Source organism: Glycine soja, chromosome 19, assembly GCF_004193775.1.
Source record: "Glycine soja cultivar W05 chromosome 19, ASM419377v2, whole genome shotgun sequence".
NCBI classification, from domain to species: Eukaryota; Viridiplantae; Streptophyta; class Magnoliopsida; order Fabales; family Fabaceae; genus Glycine; species Glycine soja.
Window position 1 is genome coordinate 42,235,098 of NC_041020.1, and position 21,771 is coordinate 42,256,868.

Sequence of the window (21,771 nt, forward strand, 5' to 3'; positions counted from 1 at the left end):
TTTTACTATTATAATTAATTAATTTTTAATTTTAATTTCTTTATAATTTCGGTCTCCCAAATTCCAATCCCAAAAATTTAGGGCAGATCATCAGATCTTGGCCTTATTAAGCTTATTTTACGTGACCATGCAACTTAATCTCTTATTCAAGTGACTGTTAGGTGTTATGTAATAGCCATACTCATAATATAAAGCCATTGAAAATTTGATGACTCTGCATGCATATGCATAGGAGCATTTGGTGTGTTTTCACCTTTACACGTTAATTTTCCTTGCTTTGCCATGACACGAGGCTCACAATGAAAACAATACGGTCAACGGGTTCCTACCAGCTAGCCAGTATATATAGCATATTTGGAGATAACAAAATTGCATATTATTTATAAATGTTTCACATGCACTATGTTCATTTCTTTGTTTTGCCTTCTTTTTTTTTTTTTTTTCATTGTTGGAAACAGGAGCAAACACGACAAGTAGAATTTAGTTACCAATGCAACCGCCCGTTGACTTGTATTTGTACAAGTTCTTTGTTTCTCGCAAATTAAAACTCTTTTATTCAGACTTGCAAAAGATATCTTAAAGTTGTGTTAAGGGTTTTGATCAAAGGTATGTTTGAATAAACTTCTTTATTAATATTTATAAGAGAGAAAAAATAATTAAATTTTTTTCATAAGCTAATTGATGATCATTATGATAATATTACATGATTTAAATATTAGCAAGTATGTAATGTGATAGAAGATATTTACTCATGTTTTAAGCAACATATTATATGTTAAAATAAATTGATGCAAGGAAATATCAACTACCTTATGAATTTTATAAACTTCAATCTACTTTATGAAAAATTTAAATCTTATGGATGCACCGTTAAAATTTACTTTTGTAAAAAAAAAAATTATTAAATGTGTCATATATTTAACAACATTTGGTAAGATCCTCTTACCCTAGTCAATATTTTTGTATGAACATAAATTTCATCGATCTACCTACAACTACAACGTCAACTAGGTAGAAAAACGTATCACCATGGACCACAAAACTTACGTTAGGCATGAATCAGATAGCATCTAATTTCAATTTTTTGATTCTCGGGGTAACTACGCCAAAGAAATTAATAAGTATTTCTGTGAAATTTAGCTGAGCCCAAATGACTTGCATTTTTTAGGGGAGGGAAATTAACCAACAGGTGTATGATTATGTATTAATAATTTTAAATAATTCAAAAATTAATAGGATACGTAATCTAATAACAGAAATTGACTTATAGAAATAATAAAATAATGCAATGAAATATCACTCAATTTTTTAAATTTGTGAAAAATTTAGACTTAATTAACTTCATAACAATTTTTTACGTGCAGCCTTTCAAAATTGGAGTAAAATGGGGCAATAGATGAAGGCTTCTGAAGTTAGCAAGGCTTGACTCGAATGCAAGTGTTTGTATTAGTTTATTATGTTTAAAGTAATTATCATCAAGATTTCCCAAGAGCTTTTTATCTTAAACTGCCTTTTTTTCTATAATTTAGGGAAATCTAAATGTGTATAGAAAACGATTTTGTTAATAACTTTTTGTAAATGTTTAGTGGATGTGACAAGGAAGTTGCTGAGATGTCTCCCAAGTAATTCTACACTCGGTACCAATTCAACTCGAGTATAAAATCAAGCAACATTTTGCAAGTTATATCCATTTCTTTATCCATTACAAATATTTCAGTACATCAGGATTACAACACTAGTAAAAGCTGATACTATACGTCACTTGTATCCAAATTTAGATGGTATCAACTAATATAAAGTGAATGCCCTGATCAAGACATACTACATACAGAAATATACAAATAAGCCACCTTACATGGAATCTGGTGGATCAAATGATGTGATACACAAGAAATTTGGACGTGATCCCTATACTATACAAATAGGATGCAACATTATTCATAGACAAATTGAGCTCAATACAGCACTATTAATATCTATAGGGTAATTGAAAGGTGATTTGGCAACAAGCGATCTCCATGTCTTGTTTTTTGGGTCGTAGATTTGAATGAACAGAGTTCCTGCCCTCTTATGTTGTCTGGACCTCCGTGTTTCAGTAAAATCAACAACACATAAATGTGTCACTACATACAGCTCCCTGTCTAACACAACAACCCCAAATGACGAATAGTAAGGAGCTTTTCTTGGCACACGAGACTCGTATAGCCAACGATTTGAAGACATGTCATATCTGCAAGGTGTATTCATCATAAATATGTCAATAACAGATTTATAACTTCAGAAGGTTTGAAATTGTAATTTACAAGTAAGCAAGCAGGGCCATCAAGAATGTTGAATTCGTGTTTCAATGAATATTAGCCTATTTGTTTAAAAGCAAAATGCCATTTACAGTAAGCAAACTTGATTTCAACAGCAAATCATCATGTCGGATAAATTTGAAGTCGGAAAAAAAAATTATGCAGTAAGTAGAACTGATTTTGAGATAATAAAAATAAGTTAAATTTCAAGGTGAACAAACTTGATTCCAAATTTGTGACCCATCAAAACTTTAAAAGCATGCCTATACTTATACTTCAAAAGTGATTCTACTTTACCATCCAAACAAAATTATTCTTCAAAACTCCACTCTTCAAATATTCTCAAACATTAGTCTTTTTTTTTTTTCAACATCAATTCTATCAAAATCTAAACCAAATGGACCTTATACATAATAAAAGGATAAAACAATGTATATCTGTTCGCAAGCATTCCGCTTCTGGTCTACTAGATGACTGGTAAGCAAGCTAAGTAACCAATATAATTATTTAATTATCTCAAAGTATTTTAAAGCAAACCCTTATCATGATTCTTCCTAAAAGTTGAATAAATAGAGCTCAAATAGCCTGGCAGGAGGCAGGAACACTCCCCACTGCATAACCATTGGTCAGTTAAGCAAAACTTTTGATCATGCTTGCCTCATTTGTCCATTTTGTCAAGATCCATCAGAGTAAAAAAAACCACACACACACACACACACACAAATTTTCAAGTTCAAAAAATTACATAAATAGATTGTATACACATACAAAAGTTACTGTGTGTGATTAGAAGCATTTGGCACAAATTTCTATTATCCTATATACCAGTGCCATGTCTTCATAAATAGAATTTCATGAGTCTCATATTCAAGTCACTCCGAACTTCAAGGGATAATCAATTTCAATTTCACAAACATCAGAACAATTTATACTTTATTCTACGCATTTTACACTTCACACTACAGCATTTATTTAACTGCAAATAACTTCTACACTGATTGACAGACACAAGACACAATTATTGCAACTCCTAATAACAAATACTTGGTGCCAGAAAACCACAATTGATTATAGTTTATATAGCCTAGTTTCTAAGTGGTAACATCATGACAGTAGTCTAACCACTACCCTTTTGTAACTCGTCAGCTTTAAACCTAAGAACAATACACAACACCAAACCCAAATCTGCATCTGCCTAATCATGATATTATAGAGTACATATTAAAAAAAAAAACTAGCGTACCCCATTGCCCAGAGGCTCTTCGCTATGCGAAGGTATGGGGGAGGGATATTGTACGCAGCCTTACCCTTGCATATGCAAAGAGGCTGTTTCCAGATTCGAACCCATGACCAACAGGTCACCAAGGCACAACTTTACCGCTGCACCAGGGCTCGTCCTCAGAGTACATATTAAAGAAGACAAATATATTGGACCTAGTGGGATAAGGCTTTGTTATTGTTGTTGCAAGTATCTAAACACATGTTTAATATAGGGTACATATTAATGATGCAAGTATCTAAACACATGTTTTAACAAGTTCAAAACACAAATAAACAACCCACATGTACAATACAAGATCACAATTGCAACTACAAGTTTATAGTCATAGTACATTTAAGGAGTCAAATTTGGGCTGTTTATTCATCAAATCAAATAAATCTGAAACTTGTCCTTTTCCCTATGTCATTTAATTATTTTGCTTGACAATATTTTAAGACCGTGTAATGTGTATGAGACTTATAAAAAGACAAAGGCCTCTAACAGTCTAACCTACCAAAGACAAGACAAGCCTTCTATCAAAACAATTACTTCTAGGTTCTAACTACTAAAGACAAACCAAATGCCAGCAAGAAATGATAGAGGACATAAATAGAGGAATACAGGTCAGAAACAACAGCTGCAACCAGGAAAACAAACACTCAGTTCAGTTCAAGTCACACAAATCGGGAAACCCAGCAGAGAACACGTGAACAACAAAATACAAAAACCAGGAACAGGGGAAGCAAAACAAACCAAAATTTCAATCCAAGTAGAAGTCTGACATCCCAAAATCTTTATCAAAGTTACATCATCACCCATCTCAAATTCTCAATTACACTCCATTGTTGAGCTGAAGTAACATGGCACCATAGGCTACACAAAGACACACACAGCTGCAGTCTCAGAGTTGTTGAAAGGGAGATGATTTTGAAAGGAAAAGGTGAAATTCAATTCAATAAGCTGAACTGGGTGGTTTAAGTCAAGGTGTGAGTTTCGGTGGGCTGGACATGGTATTATTTTGTTCTGCCCAATCCACTAACAAGCTTTTGGTGCAAATTTGAGAGTAGCTAGAAATGCAGATTCAGAGATCTTTTAGAGGTAAGACATGATTCATCTCCAATTCCAGAAAATTGTGTTCTCACCTGTGCATAGGATCACAGAATCTGACACAACATGGAGTAAGACTTTGACTACCATGCACCAAACAAGTGCCTAAAACGAATTTCTTGGAAGAAAATCTACAACTAACATATAATTGACAGCTCAAGCTTGACAAAAAATGGTAGAAGCACCCATACCAAGAACAAACTTGTCCAACAAACAACACAAAAGCACACTTACATAGTAAAATCACTATTCATGAATAAAACTTGAAATGCACATTAAGAACTAGTTTAAATCACAAGCCAAGATGATTATACCACTCCCCTTACAAACCATTTTTCATTGAAAAGAACATTCTAAATAGCTAACACACTTGCTCCAATCCTAACTAGCAAAACCATAAAACAAAACAACAGAAAGAATGATCTCCCAATTGCCAATAGTAAGTCAACCAGCCTCCTTTCTTTTCATAACATCAAAATTCAACAATAACATACAGAATAATGTAATGTAATGTAATGCACAAGCACAAACTCGAGAGCTACCAATTATTAATAGAAACTAATTAATTAAGCAGGAAATTGGTATAATTGAAGAAAGAAACAGAATCAGAGAAAGTACCTCAAAATCTCATTTCCATCAAGCATGAAAAGCATGGGACATCCATTATATTCAACCACCACAATCTTCCCAACCCTGACCCTCTCCTCATTCCCCCACATATCCCCAACCTCTCTCCAAGCGCCACTCTCCACTCCCATCACTACCGCATCCCTATAATACTCATCCACCGGAAACACCCCCGATATGGTCCTCGACGCGCCATACCCTCCCATCACCCAGAACTCCCTCCCCTCCTCTCCGACAAACCCCACGCACCCGGCACGAAACCCGGGGAGATTCTCCATCGGCACCCACCGGTCCCTCCCCACCTCGTACCGCTCCACCGACCGAATCCTCGACCCCGCCGCCCCGAACATCGTATGCCTCGAGCCCCCACCGGCCACATAAATGCTCCCGCGGGCCGGCACCACCGCGCAGGCGAAGCTCCCCCTCGGAGACAGCATCTGGGCGCGTGGCTCCCACGAAAAGTCGTGGAAGCTGAAGCGGAACGTGGCGGAGGACGGCGAGGGGCGATCGATGGGGAAGGAGCGCGTGTCGAAGAGGGACCCACCGAGGACGTAGAGGTGGGACCCGAGGGAGACGGCGGCGAAGTTGCAGAGGCCGTACACGTGGGGGTTGCAGGGCATGAGAGGGAGCGGGCACCACGCGAGCGCGTTCGGATCAAACAGAAAGGGTGAAGCGATTGAAGGATCTTGCGGGAAGATGCAGAGAAGGTGGTTCTTTCCGTTCAGCGAGGCTAAGAAAAATTTCGAGGAGAGAAGCAGTTTCCATGATTTGCATGTGGCTTTGAGCCTCCCGTGGTGGGAGTAGGGGACCATCGAGAGGATCGACGCCGCGACGTCGTTTGGGAGACCCGGGATGAGCGTCGCGCCACCGCCACCGCCGGCGCCGGTGTCCCAATAGGAATTCATGTTCGGTTAATTGGTTTTTGTTGTTGTTGTCAACGCTGCGCGCGTTTGCATTGCCGTGTTCGTTTCTTTTCTACTATATGCTTCACTTTGTTTTGAGGGTCAAAAAGATAATACACTTTTTTTTCGGGTTTTCTTTTTGAGCAAGACAGTGGGATGGGACTATGGGAGTCGGAATCCAACCAACAGTTCGACCTTTCTATGTTTCATCTAAGGATGTGTTTTTTTACCGAATCCGAAACAATCATAATCAAATCCAATAAAATCATTATGAACGGTTAAGGTTGTGTTTTTTTTTTTGTTTTTAAGGTTTATAAATTGTTAACTTAAAAATGTTTGATAAAATTATGCAAGTACAAGGTAGTTTATTATTAAATATAATATATAGGTAGGAAAAATGCTTGAATTATATTTTTTTATTCTTAAAATAAATCAACAAAAAAGATATTGTTGTTTATAGAAACTTCAAAAAACTATGTTTGTCTTAATCAAGATAAAAAAGATAAATCAATATTTACGCACAGTGTTTATATTGATTTATCCTATAACGTAAGTTGTTCGCTCTTATTATTAGGATATCTATTTCAATGATTGAAAAATACAAGATTTATATTCTCATTTTTTAAGTATATATTTTTATAAGTTTTTATAGACTCAAGTCTAAATACTCTTTTTAACAGGTTTCTTCTAGCTCTTAAAAAAAGTTTCTTCTAGTTTTACACGCATCGTTTTTAGAAGAAAAATAAAATAAAATAAAATTATCCTCGTCCAATAATAACCTTCAATTAAAAAATCGATGGTTGATATTGCATTTAATTTTTTTAGGGAGATAGTGTATTTAATTTCATATTATATATATATATATATATATATATATATATATATATATATATATATATATATATATATATATATTTGAATCTATAACAATCTACCATCACTAATGACAGGTGTATTTTATTCTTTATGGTGCATATTTTCATTTTAAAGGATTCAAATCTTATTCTCTAGAGATAGTTGTTCTTCATCTCTTGCTATAAATACACTTAGAAATAATGTGCCATAGGTAATTAGGATGGTAGTTAATGCAAATTCTTTTATGCGATTAAAAGCAATGAGTGTCTCACTATCTTCATTTATAATTGTTCTTCTTGAGGGATCTTTAGACCTTTTTTGAAAGTGCTTATTCTAAAAATATGAACGCTTGGTACATTTATTGCATATATTAATTATTTTGAATGTTGTCATTGTATCGAAAAAATGTGAGTTACTTTTGTTCCTCTGTTGTTGACAATAGGTAGAACATTCCATTGTTCATGTGACAAGGTAACTTTTTCCAATGCTTAGGACTGCTATATGTTTTGAGTTCAACCTTGATATTTTGTCCAACAACAGAGAAATGTTCAACGATCCTAAAATGAGATAATCTTCTAACTTGTTGTCGAATAGTCATCGAAAGATGTAGTCTTCATATTGTTGTCACATATATATAGTCTTAATTAAGACTATTTCTCACGAGATTGTATATCTTTCTAACAGATGAACTATCACAATATGATCCCTGTACACTTAGAGTATACCATATTAGCATATTTGGTTTGTCAAACATTAAAACTACAAGGTTAAAAGCATAAGATTTTTTTTAAAGAAAAATTCTTAAAAACACTTTTATTGAAAAAAGTTTTTCAAAACATTCCGGTTGAAGAATGACAGATAAAAATGTTCTTGTTCAATATTGTTGTTCTAATTTATATATAGAGAGGGATAAAAATGTTTTTAATTAATTTATAGTTATCGAGAATATTAATGTTGGAGTATTTTTTTTTGTGTTTTTGGGGTCTGAAGTGGACTTTGTGAGAAGTTTTAAAAATCTCTGCAGCCTGGACCCTGGTGGCTCATCTGTCACTAACTAGTCTGGGGGACTAGTTGGGTCACGTAAGCTATTTTTTTTTTGGGTGTTTGTTGGGCCTAAATGGACAGCATTTCGGTTTATCAGACTAGAGGCACCTCATTCCAATTCCTAATGCACTTGGGTGCAACAAAACAAACAATGAAGTGCATTAAAAGATAAATTAAAATGAGAAACTATCTAATCATATATAACTCGAATTATAATGTTCAAACGAATCGGAGCAACATTAATAGAATGTATATCAACTCAAATGCACAAGCCCTAGCTAGCATATTAGCGATGCTTTTTTTATATAAATAATAATATTTTCCTTTCCGAAAAATAGTATTAAATCAAAATAATTCTTCTTCTTTTTTTTAACTGATTACATAAAAGATTTTTTGTTTCTTTTGAGCCGGAGGATGTTTATTGAATGTGCAAGTACCTGAATATGACTTCTTGGGTCTCAACAATAATTAAACTATGACATATGATCATTGATCAGGATACTTTTTCAAATAAAAAAATCACATGTATCATATAGAAGAGAATATTACTAGAAGTAACTAGCTTTTAAAAAAATATATTTAATATAATTACATGTCGAAACTTAAACTAGGAATTACAGAGTAAACTAAAACAATATTATATTAAAATTAATTGATTCATGCGCTGAATAGTAAAGATAAGGTAAACACTTTTTTTTGTTTGATGGATTCTTTTTATTTGAAACATTGGAGGTAGCGAACACTTGGACATTGGTTGGGGAGTATCACTTAGCGGAGGATCATGATCACACTTCAAGATTCATTTTCAAAAAATAAATAAATCAATATTATGTATGTATGTAATTGTTTTTATATCTCACTTATATTATATATTTTTAATATACACACATAAAATTATACCTTAAATTAAAATTAAGAAGATAATGTTATGATTTATTGTTCAATAAACATTTTCATTAAATATTTGGGTCAGCTGGGATTGGAAAAAATGTCATTTATTAATAGATGAAAATTCTTAAGTGTTAAGGTTATTTTCGTTTCTATGATATTTATTTAATAAAATTAAATAATTCGCATAAACATTATAATATAATATATCGTGCTGACATTTGATGTATATTATAATGCAGTACTTATCTATATCAACTATATTCTAAGTTAGTTTAATGTATATTACTGTTATTAAAAAATTGCATCAATTAAGGTTGACTCAATGCTAATTAAACATGTACTCAGTATAATATTTTTTTATGTTGTGATGAGTAACAAACTCGTTGGAGAATGAAGAGAGTCTTTCACTCATTTTCTTCAAGTATTGTTAAATTAGCTTTTAATTAGTCCATTGGGATTAGAAATATAGTGATTTGACACTTTTAGTTAAGTAATCAAATGTGTAAGGTGAGAAAGTAAGGATGCATCGACCATAAATTTAAATTAATAAAAATTATCTTTAAAGTACTTTAATTTTAATTGATGATGGAACATCTTTATTATTTTTCTACTTTACACGTTTACCTTTTTTTATCATTATAACTAGGTCTTGGACTTCCTTTAGTATCTAAGATATTTTTCACAAGTCTCGGTTGAATTTAATTACGTTTAAAATTTATCATCTTTCTCCTAAAATATATCATACTAAATCAAACCTAGATCTTCTTTCATAAATTTAATATATATCAATTGAGTTACATACATTATCTTACTTTACACATTTACTTTATATTTACATAATATAATATGATATTGGAATAGTTTTCTTTTGAGATATAAGTTTACTACACCAAAAGAAAAACAGTAAATTATCTATTGCATTTTTTAAAATCTATCCCAATTTTACAAACAAGAAAACTCAGCTTTCATGTTATTTTTTATGTTTTAATTACGAGATATCCTCACATCTCTCTCCGCAGCTTCTATAATGGACGCACTTCCCAGGTGACTCGATACACTAATAAATAAAAATTCTCTCTTAATTGAATATTCAGCCTAGAAATTCAAGTTTTTAAAGCATGAAATAAACCTTCTTAATTAGCCATTATCATGTGTATATATGTTAATTAAATTCATTTTTAATTTGAGAATGCCAATTTAATATTGATCTATTTGTGATACATATCTTTGGCAAATTACACTGAGTATGGTTTTGGTTTATCATAGAATAACTCTAAAAATGATTGTGAAACACCCATTTTTTCCCTTTAATTCAGAATTTAAAAACTTGTTAATAGATAAACGGCAAAGAAGTAAAGGGGTACTGTAAAATTGCGTAGGTACATTGTGTAGGATCATTCCAATAATATGTTTTTAGAAGTCAAATTCTGGCTAAAGTCACTAGATAGAGTGTAATATAGTATAAGCATTATTTGCGAGGGCTTTTCCAGGTTAAGGCAAAAGGGTATACCACTTTCACACAGCTTCTCCACTATACTTGCAAAGAAATATCCAAATACAGTAGCTGCAGACAGTGGCAGATGAAGTACGCCTGCTGAGAGAGATCTTCACTTTCTGCCTCAGAATATATATGAAGCTGAGCTTCAATATGGATCACTCTACTCATTAGTTTTGAAGTCCAAAGAAGTAAGCCTCTTAATTGTTTGTAAGAATTACTAGCTAGATCTATGAGCCTAACAAAGTCAATTTTTTTATTATATAATATATGTGGCTATATATCTTTAATTTGCTCTTTTTACAGGTAAAATTTTGGAAGAACAAGACCAAGAGTTCCATGGAAGGAAACTTTCTGACCAGAAACACGCATAATAAAGGGGACAGGTTTGGGTTTGAGGAGCATTCATGGCCTGCTAGAAACTATGCTTGTAGCTTTTGCAAGAGAGAGTTCAAGTCTGCTCAAGCCTTGGGTGGCCACATGAATGTTCACAGAAGGGATAGGGCAAGATTGAGATCTTGCTTAACCCCATCATCATGGGTTTCTTCTGAGTTTCCTAATAAACCTAACCCTAGCATTGAGCCTAACCCAACTCATCTTTCATCCTCCTCTCCATCATCATCATGCATATCTAATAACCTGTTGAATTGTGCTCATACGTCTCCACTTTATATCCCTTCTTTGACTTTGTCTTCTTCACTTACTCCAGCTTCTCCCAATGGAGACAAGAAACCAAGAAGAGTATCTCCCCATCTTCTTCCTCTTTTGATTCATCAACGCTGTGAGGAAATTAAGATGAGTAAGAACAAAGCGAGTGGTTTAGGAGTTGAAGAAGTACGGGGTTGTGCAATAGGGGAGGAACTCAAGTTTTTCAAGAGTAGTACTAGTGAGCATAACATCAAGCTGGAGTTGGGAATAGGGTTGATTAAACAACCAGAAAAGTTAGATTTGGAGCTACGATTGGGGCACTGCTAGCTAGCAAAGTGTAATTTGTCAAACAAATATCTGTCTGATCTGCAAGTCTGCAACTTCAAATTTGATTTAACTTCTTGCACCAGTAATTCGTTAACCCATTTAAGCTGCTTATTATTCTATTATGTATTTGAAGAACCGACCTTATATTTTGTGAACTGAGCTCTTCTAAATTTGGTTACATTTTTAACGTTGCAATGGTGTGTTGTGGGGGGGGGGGGGGGGGGGATGTTCTTTCGACCGATTGGATGGTTTATTCAAAGTTCGTAGAATCGAAAATCAGTTTGGTGTAAGGGCCAAGTGAAAAAAATTGAAGGTCACCAAAATGGAGATATACGAACTTGGAGAGATTCTTAATCTTCATACTGTTGTATAGGTCTCAAGTGGAGTCAAATTTTGCTCTTGCTTTTCAAAAAATTTCACCTCAGTCGTCTGATCTGACAGTCAATGAGTAGAGTTTTTGTTTAGTTTGACTGAATATAAATATTCAATTTGATTTCCTACAAACTATAATTAATTTCCTCGGTCTCTCAAGGTAGATGAACACGTGATCATTCAGATAGAAGATATTCTTTAAAGTATCCATGCATTTTCCTGGATACATGCACCTAGTCTTGATGTTTCTTGAGGGTAGTTTCTGTCTTATTCTTTCTCGGAAACACTTAATATAACCATATGGTCAAACGGCAATCAATGAGATCAAAACATCATGCTCTTACTATATATAAAGTTCTCAATAAGATTGTTTTATATGTAAACTGAACATATAAACGAACAATCAAATCAATATAAGAAATTAACTGAACATTTTCATTTAACAGTAATAAGTGAGAGTTAATTCTAATCAATAAAATCATCATGATACCATAAAATAGCTAAAACAATTATTTGTTGCTTCAGTCTTAACGTGATTTTTTAATCAATTCTGCTAAAAGTGATTATAAACCAAACACAATATTAGTTAGACTACCTTCCTAGTTATAGTGCAGTTATTCTACGACATCACTATTTTCTTAGACACCATAGTGAGAGCTGGTTTATTCATTGAACATTCATTTAAAATATTGTGTAACAAGCTAGGAGTTCTTCACAAATAAGCAGTCAATCTACCTCCTCTTTAAATATATTTTCTAATACGGCATATGTTACAATAGTATAGATATACTGATACACACACATATATATATATAATGTATAGAGTAATATTATTCTTAATTACATTACTTTCCAATATATACTCTACCCTTTATACCTTTCTTTTATAATTAGAAGGAGAAAGAGAGCTTCTCTCATTATTTGTAGGCATGTATAAAAGAAAGATACAATAATAAAAGGATGTTGTATAAAAAAAATAGGTAAAATGAAAATAATATTACTCTCTATACATAATGGTATTTAATGCTCTCGGTGATGTTGAAAGCGGCGTGCTTATGGTATGTGATGATTCAGAAGACCAAAAAATACGAAATGAAGTAGAAACATATATGAGATTGCGTAAGCATAATAATACAGGAGTAGAATGAAAAGGGAGACCCAGAAAATATGTCAGGAGACTCAGAAGGGACATTCAACCTGTTATGAATTTGATGTCCTTTTCCTATAAACTGTCAAACAGAACATAGAGGATAGCACACATAGTGTTATGTAGCCTTGGTAACTTAATTCGTTTCCCTTGTCTAATTTATTCAAAGTCGTTTAGGTTTGGTATCATGTAATGGGTGCCTTCTGCCTTGTGTGTTTTCCAACATAAGATATGTTGCATGTTCCCTATGTGATGTCTGGTTTACAAACCATGATGACCTTACCCTAAAAACAAACGCACAGTTTTTGTCAGTACCATCTAAAACAAGGAATGATAGGCTGATAGCTACTTTCTCTTTCTCTCTTGATTGGTCTGTGAAAATCAGTACCCTCTAAGATTGATTAAAGAAAGTAATTCAAGTTGGATTGTAGTTGTTTGAAAAAAAAAAACATAAGAGTGGAAGCAAGGGAATTAATAAGGGGCCTTAGGTTTGAAGAAATGAAGTGTGCGTAGTGCAATGCAATGATGTCACATAAGTATGAATGAGGAATAATGAAGAGGAAATGGACATTTGGGTGTACAACACAACCTGCCAAAAGTGCAGTTCTAGTGAAAGCTGAGGGAATGGGTTAAAGTAAGCTAGTCGGCGCACGTCACTTTCCTCTTCCATTCATTCATTTACTTTTCCTCACCCAAATTCAATTACCTTTGCCATCTACCTGCACTCACCAAACCCAACCTCTTCCCAAACCCCAGAGAGAACAAAAATACAACACCTTTAATTACTCTCTTCCTAAAACGAATTTTCACCTTATCCCCCTCTTATGCGGTGTATTTGTGACAACCAACAATCATCTTAGGTGAAATTATTTTAACTTAAATAAAGATATTGAGTTCAAATCTTAAGTATATTGTGTTAAATACTTTTAAAAAAATATTCACAATAATCTTATTTAATTCAAATAAGATTGTTTTCAACAAAAAAAATATAGCATGTTTTTCTCCTGTTGAAATATCACCGTAAATTCTTCAATAGTTTTTAAGCAAAATATGTTCACTAGTCCTACTGCTGGTCACTGTTGGTCAATTTTTTTACAGTTCTATGATTGGGCCTTGGCCACTGGCAGGCTCATGATAGCTGGTCCACAACTAATTGGAAATGGAATAAGCCGACTATAATCATGTTGAATGTGGCTAATAAAGGGCACATTGCTTTGTTAATGACACCCTTATATTGATAAGTATTGTATGTGCTCTTGAATATAAATAAATAAATAAAAATTAATTTATACTTATTAAAAAATTTAGTTAACATTATTTAATTACACTAATTTCATTTAAAAATTTTCAAATTATCCTTTCTTAAAACTTGATATCAAGAATAAAAGAGCGTAATTAGAAATAAAGCATGATTTAAATGGAAGATAATTTGGGAATGGTCTTATTGAATAAGATAAAATTAGTTAAAATTTGTTTATATATAAGACCAACATATAAGTCATTTTTTTCTTATATTTGAGACCAACATTTTTTTAAGACCAACATCAAAGGAAAATATGTCCCTTGCTTTAGTTTACTTTTTTTTAATTTTTTTTTACAAAAATACCTTTTACAAAAACATATTTCAATTGTTCATAATACAATACATAAAACCAGAAATCATTTTGTATTGGGGCATGCATTCCCAATATAAAATGGAAACAAATTTCTGTTTTGTGTTTGAACATATTTTTTTTGTTATATTCGAGATAGAAGGGAGTATGTCCCTTGCTTTAGTTCAATTTCTTTTTAAACAAATTAAAAATACCTTTTACAAAAATACGTTTCTTTTGTTCATGACGCAATGCAGAAATTGTTTCGTAATGGGGTGTGAGATCCCACTACATGATGAGTTTGGATTGTTTGGGAAAGAAAATTCATTAAAGCAAATTCTTTCACTATACTATCTAATCAATTTAATTAAAAATTTAAATTTAATTCAAAGAATTTTATTTCTTTGTTTCATTATATATATATATATATATATATATATATATATATATATATATATATATATATATATATGGCATATTAAGTGGAACTAATTATCATTTTAAGAATGTGAGAATTTTAAATTTGAGTCATACATAAATGCTCAAAATTTTAACTTATTCAATAGTCACGATATCACTTAAAAAAGTAGCATATATTTTTTTCATCTAATTTTGACTGTTTAAATGTGATAGAAAGATTTATATTTATAAATTTTTTATTCATAAGAATCAAAGAAAATATCTGAAAATTTACATGTTTTTGTTTCTCATACCAAAAAATGTTCTCATACGTTCGTGTGCGTATGAAAACACAAGAGTAAGGTTAAATTTTAAATCTCATCGGAAAAAAAGGACTAAATTTTAAATTAATATAAACCGAATAAGTTTATAAAGACTAAAATAACAAGACGTAATATAAGATATTGGAGAAATGAAAATAGTATTATAATTATTTTATAAACATAAGTATACTGCTTAGATATGTGAATTTTATAAACATATACTAAAATATACTAAAAGTATATTAGAATGATTTTTAAAATTCAATCCAGTTTATAAAAAAAAATTGTTTAAGTTGTGTGATTTAGATTGAATTGACTCGATTTAACAACATTAATAACTCATGAAACTTCATTACTTGTCATTGCCAAGGAAAAGACACAAAAATAAACTTATAAGTTTGTTAGAGCTGTAGAATTTGTTTGCTTAAAAGGCTTCAAATATAGACATATGAGGTCTAAAGTACCAGTACAAATACACATATAACCAGTCCAATAAAAGAACCAGATTGAGAAGCTTATCGTACGTTCCAATTCTCAATTAATTAATTAAGTGTATTATATATATGCTGCTTTGTAACAACGAGAATCAAGCAATCCGTGTTGATAAACATCCAAGTGGAAAATGTTAACATAGTAAAAGACGGGGCAATTTGGTAGAAAAAGCCATGACACTCGCGTTAATGTCTTTCGTTTTCTTGTCATTGTCCTTGTCTTATTTCCCATCTCTTCCCGTAATAAATATCTTCATTATCCAATCATAAGACTAATATTTAACTGATAACTCATTTTATTTAAGATTAATTTTACATAATAAATTTATATTTTTTATTTTATGCCATTATTTTAACCTGTAATATTACATAGGATAAATTCATGATAAATATATTTAAATGTATAAGTTTTATTTTGGATTTAAATTATTGTTTTAAATCATAATGTAAGATTACTTTTAATTATTGATAACTTATTTTAACAATTTATTAAAATCTAATTTAGAGATAAAGACTGTTTTGCAGAAATTTGGAAATGAAGATAAAATAGGATAAATTAAAATGAATAAACAATTGAGTATATAAATAAAGAAAAATAATAATAACTTCAAATGGTTTAAAATATTTGTGGAACTTCATTGATATATAGTTGACAATCCTTCTCACCTTGGAAGCGCATATCACCCGAGAAGGAATGAACAGATTTATTCGGGTCTAAAAAAAACGTGTTGCTTCCAATTTTCGATAGCAAGAAAAACGAGGAAGGGATTGTGTAGAAGACAAAATTACTCTTAATGTTCAAATATTTTTATTTTATTTTACTTTCTATACAACTAAGTAAAAGAAAATAAAAAAATAACTTTTCTTCTTCTTCTTTTCTTTTCTCTGGCTTATAAAAAACCTAAAAAAATATTTCACTTTCTAGTTGTTGTTTTTTTTTCCTTTTTTTATTCGTCTCTTTCACTTTCTTTTCTTCACAACTTGCTTCCTAAATCAATCAAACATACCCTAATGATATGTTTTAATAGAATGAAAACAAAATAGAGAAAAAAGATAATAAAAAATAATTAAAAAATATTTGATTGATAGAAAATGAAAAAAAAAACTTTCTAAAAAAAATTTAATTTTTTTCATAATTTCTACGTTTCCTTTTTTTATATTTTAAACTTTTTTCTTCACTTTCACTTCCCCGTACTAAACTGATCATAAAAGAAAATTAGAGTATGCTTAGATAATTTTTTCATAATATTTATAGGATAAGAAAATTAAAAAAAAAACTTCTCCAAACAAAAGTTTTCTTGAACTAATTTCTTCAAAAAATAATTTTGAACTTATTCATAAGTTAATTTCAGTTTATAATACAATTATTTTTTTATAAATATTTATAGACAAAAAGATTCAAACAATCTTTAATATGGAAACATATTTCTTATCTAGACAGCAGAAGGCCAAACAAACTTTTCTTTCTTAAATGTGTATGTACGTATATGGCATAGATAACACATTAGTGTTGGAATTGTTTAATTGAAATCAGTGAACAACTCTGCTTATGCTCTTGTTTTGTAATGAACAGCACTGCTTCCAATTAATCAATTTCTTTCAGGTGTAGGCCAAAAAAACGTAGGCCATTCGTTATGATGTTGATAGTGAAGGCATGTCGATATGATGTGCTGTCACTACCAAATTTTGGTGCCGAGTTTAAACTCAAGGACAAGTACAAACTACAAATGGCATTGCCATAATCTTCGATCTCTTCCATCTACACCTTCTTATAGGAAGGTTCCTGCATATGTTTCCTTGCAAATACTATAGGTGGGTAAAGGAAAAATGTTTGTATGAAGTTAGCATACATATGATTTTCGAATTCTATTATTTAAACTAGGTCTTAAATTTTTTAAATAATAAAAAAATAGAAGTTAAATACAGTTAATAAAAATAATAATAATATAAAAGTAGTGAGAAGTTAATATAAATTAGAAGAAAAATTTTAAATTTAAGAAATGATTTAATGATAAAATTATCCAATGAAATGTATATACCAAACAGAATAATTTTTATTATTAATAGTTATACATACTAATTTCTAAATATTGTATTAATACTATATATATATATATATATATATATATATATATATATATATATATATATATATATATATATATATCTTAAAAACATTTCTGAAAAGTAAAAAACAAATATCTTAAAACTATTGCATGAACAATACTATTATTATCCATAATTTTTTGTACTAATTACTCGAATCGTGTCATCACAGGTCCATTGAGATCAAAGAATGTCAAGTGTCACACAATGAATAGAGGCATGCTGTGCCATAATACCTACTAGGGCTAGGGAAAAACTCAGTATAACTCTTTTTGACCGACTGTTAATTGGTGTTTGAAGAAGCATTAAAGAACAAATCAACAAACAATTGATTTCTTTGTACAAACAATGGTAGTTTGACATGTGAAAGTTACTGCGTGATCTTTGCAATTTGCATGCAATCCTCCGAACCATTTTGTGATTTTTTTTTTGTGGCATTTTTTTTAATTACAATAACTTTCCTAGGGATATTGCTTTGTGAAATAGTAAAAATTTCTAACATTTTTTTTTGTGTTCTTCGTTTCAACAAAATTTCTCCAACTAAAACAAAACCCCAAAATTGAAAGCTTTATTATCTGTATTTTATAAAATAAAAAGTAAAAATAAAAAATAATTGAAGAAAGTAATGATAACATTTACATTTTAAAGGTTCATGAAAAGAAATAAAAACAGTTATATATATATATATATATATATATATATATTAAAGGGTAGTTTAGGAATAAAAAATGTATATACCAAAATAAATATTTGTCTTTATTAATAGTTATAGATTATACATCTATTTTTTTTACCTCACTTGTTATTTAATTTTTCTTTCATGTTCCATTTTGATTATTTATTAGGTTTATTTTTTCTTTTTCTTTCTTATCCGTCTCTCTCTCTACTCATTCACAGTATTTTTATGATGTTCAGTCAGTATTTTCCAAATTGCAAAACAAATTTAGTAAAAATTATTTTAATTATATAAAACAAACATTTATGATGTATATTGCAAAGACTAGAACACTAGTAATTAATATAAAAAAGAATAAGAACTCTTTAACATATACTTAATAGTAGAAATCCAGCCACAATTAAGCTTATATGAATGATTAAAAGATTAAAATATTTTTTAAAGTCATTTGATCATTTTAAAAAAATTATCAATTAAACTTAGAAGAAAACATATAACTCATATGTTAATCTTAATCATTCATAATAAATCTAATGGTTGATATATGCTCATTTTAATTAACTCTCATATAAAAAAAAATATTCTCCCACTAGCTAGATATATCAAACACATGTATTTATATAAATTAAATTTATTTTTAATTTAATATTTTTATGATAATTTATTCACAAAATTTATTGTAAAATTGAAAGTTTTTTATATTATAACATATAGATAATTTCTACAAAATATTATAGGTTAATTTAAAATTATATAATACATATCGAATTGACACAATATATATATATATATTAGAATATATTAAAATTGAAATGTTTTTATTATAACTTTATTGTTATTTAAGTTTGACAAAAAAATTCACAATATATATATATAATTATATTTTAATGATTACATTAATAAAAATTATATTCTATATAATTGATGTTAATTTAAGATAGACAAATAAGTTATCTTCATATTTGATGTAACTTTTAACAAAAATGATTTTAGTTAAGACACCCGAATGCTGTTGAACTCCCAGTGGGAGAGAAAAAAAAAAGATATGAAGATGATATAATGTGATAAGAAATGAGAGATAAAGATAAACGAGAGATTAATATTATCAAATTATACATTGACATTGTCAACTAATTTTATATAATTATTTAATCCTAAATTATTATATATATATATATATATATATATATATATATTTTTATAAAATTATTTTAAAAGTTATATAAATGATAATTTATAATCAAATGTCAGTATAATATTATTTTATATTATTAGTACATAATTATTAAACTTTGAAAATAAAATATTTTAAAGAAAATGAAGTGTAAAGTCATTACTCTTAGCTTTGATAAGTTTACAATTAAGCTCCTTAAAAAGTCAAATTCATTTCAGACCTTTCACCGATGAGAAGATTTAATTCACGTATAAGATCCGGTATAAAGAGAATAAGTACAAGATTAGGTCATTTTAATTAAAAAAACTAAAGAAATTAAACCTAGGTAGAAAAGAATCAGAAAAACCCAAGGAGATTGACAGATCAAATCAATCATAATAAAGAATAATAAAGATAAACAAATATAAAAAATGAATTCTTGTCTGCTAGAGAGATCCCCACACAGCCGGCTTGTAGAATACTTCTCTTAGCAAACATCTAAGACTTTTCGACATCCTACACACAACATTCAGTACTTGACTATTATAGGTAGGTAATGTGTATGTCCTCATTTTGTCTCTTGCTCAAACCACCTTCACCCTCTCCATATTCTATAAGACTCTCCATTTCTCATCATAGAATTATTAATTCCTTTGTTACAACAAATTAGTTAAGTCCATATCTCCCCGTTTACCATGGACTTAAACTACCCAGAAGAGTGCTACTCCAAGAGCTCCTGCGAAGAAACCAACGATGATATGGGAATTGGAAGATCCTATGAGTGCATCTTTTGCAAGAGAGGCTTCACCACAGCACAAGCCTTAGGTGGACACATGAACATACACAGAAAAGAAAGAGCCAACAAGACCAAAGCCAGTTTCTCTTCTCATCCTTCAAGTTCAAACAACGTTGATGGCATCAACAACTATGCAGATCTCGGGTTCTATTCACAGATTCCAAGCCTCTCCACTGCTCCTGATGCTAATAGCTACCGTGAAGTTTTCTTTCCTACCGCTGCACCAAGTGTTATTAGGCCTTCTTCCCATGAGGTTTTGTGTGTAGAAAACCAACGGGGTCATCACGTTTTTGAGCAAGATTGGAGGAAGAGAAATTTGAGCTTGTACAGTAATCCGTTGGGTTTTCATGAAATTAAAGATAAGTTTGAAGAGAGTGAAGACAATGGCCTGGATTTGGAGCTGAGGCTTGGTCATCATCCATAGCATGCATATGCATATCATGCTATATATATATATATATATATCAAGCATATATATAGATATATATATATATATATATATATATATATATATATATATATATATATATATATATATATAGATGGGAGCACGTAGTCACGAGAGAGAAACTAATTTTGACCATATAATTAGATTATATGATCAAGTTAATTCCTTACTTCACACACTTCCATTTTGATATATATATATATATATATATATATATATGTGCGCGCTTTTTGAGCTCTATCTTATGACAATTGTATAGAGATGGCTTGAAGCAGCAGGAAATCAAAGCTCATGTGGGGCTTCTTCTAGTGAAAGGTACCCAGGATTCTTATGAGGAAGTTACTACTCAAATAATTTATCTCATGAAAATAATGTCTAGCACTGAATCTCACTACCCATGATTTACACCAGAAGTACTACTGAAGTTACTAATTATGTGAATGTTTCTTTTGGTACTCATTTTTGTTCAGTTTTTTGGTACGCAGCTCCTTGCTTGTTACAATAAAAATTAGGTAATTATTTATCTATTGTACCATTTTATTTTAAGAAATCTCTTAACATATAATCCAAAAACTCTGTCCATATAATAAAATATAATTCTGTCATTTCTCGACTGGTCCATATCTGCTTTGCATTGTTTGAAGACAGGTGAGATATCGATAACGTAACCGCTCCGGCAGGATGAGTATCAGCTCACTAAATCCATATAGAAGGAAACATTAATTTATGGTTCAGTTATGTTACTAATTTCCTAGATATAATAGTGGTTATAATTTCAAACATAAACTTACAAGCGCAGTTGGTTGCTCATCAT

General features: G+C 30.6%; 3 protein-coding genes across 3 annotated transcripts; 2 read left to right on the forward strand and 1 right to left on the reverse strand.

The window, feature by feature from the left end:
- Positions 1-1,655: 1,655 nt before the first annotated feature.
- LOC114398009 (F-box/kelch-repeat protein OR23-like) lies at positions 1,656-6,407 on the reverse strand. Its single transcript, XM_028360115.1, has 2 exons — positions 5,284-6,407; positions 1,656-2,230 (listed from the first exon to the last, which is right to left on the reverse strand). The coding sequence occupies exons 1-2, from the start codon at positions 6,195-6,197 to the stop codon at positions 1,939-1,941; spliced, it is 1,206 nt and encodes a 401-aa protein (XP_028215916.1). The 5' UTR covers positions 6,198-6,407; the 3' UTR covers positions 1,656-1,938.
- Positions 6,408-10,439: 4,032 nt separating this feature from the next.
- LOC114398323 (transcriptional regulator SUPERMAN-like) lies at positions 10,440-11,632 on the forward strand. Its single transcript, XM_028360508.1, has 2 exons — positions 10,440-10,670; positions 10,786-11,632. The coding sequence occupies exon 2, from the start codon at positions 10,819-10,821 to the stop codon at positions 11,452-11,454; it is 636 nt and encodes a 211-aa protein (XP_028216309.1). The 5' UTR covers positions 10,440-10,670; positions 10,786-10,818; the 3' UTR covers positions 11,455-11,632.
- Positions 11,633-20,279: 8,647 nt separating this feature from the next.
- LOC114399905 (protein LATE FLOWERING-like) lies at positions 20,280-21,480 on the forward strand. The gene has a single exon (XM_028362127.1). It carries the CDS (start codon positions 20,409-20,411, stop codon positions 20,931-20,933), a length of 525 nt encoding a protein of 174 aa, XP_028217928.1. The 5' UTR covers positions 20,280-20,408; the 3' UTR covers positions 20,934-21,480.
- Positions 21,481-21,771: the final 291 nt, after the last annotated feature.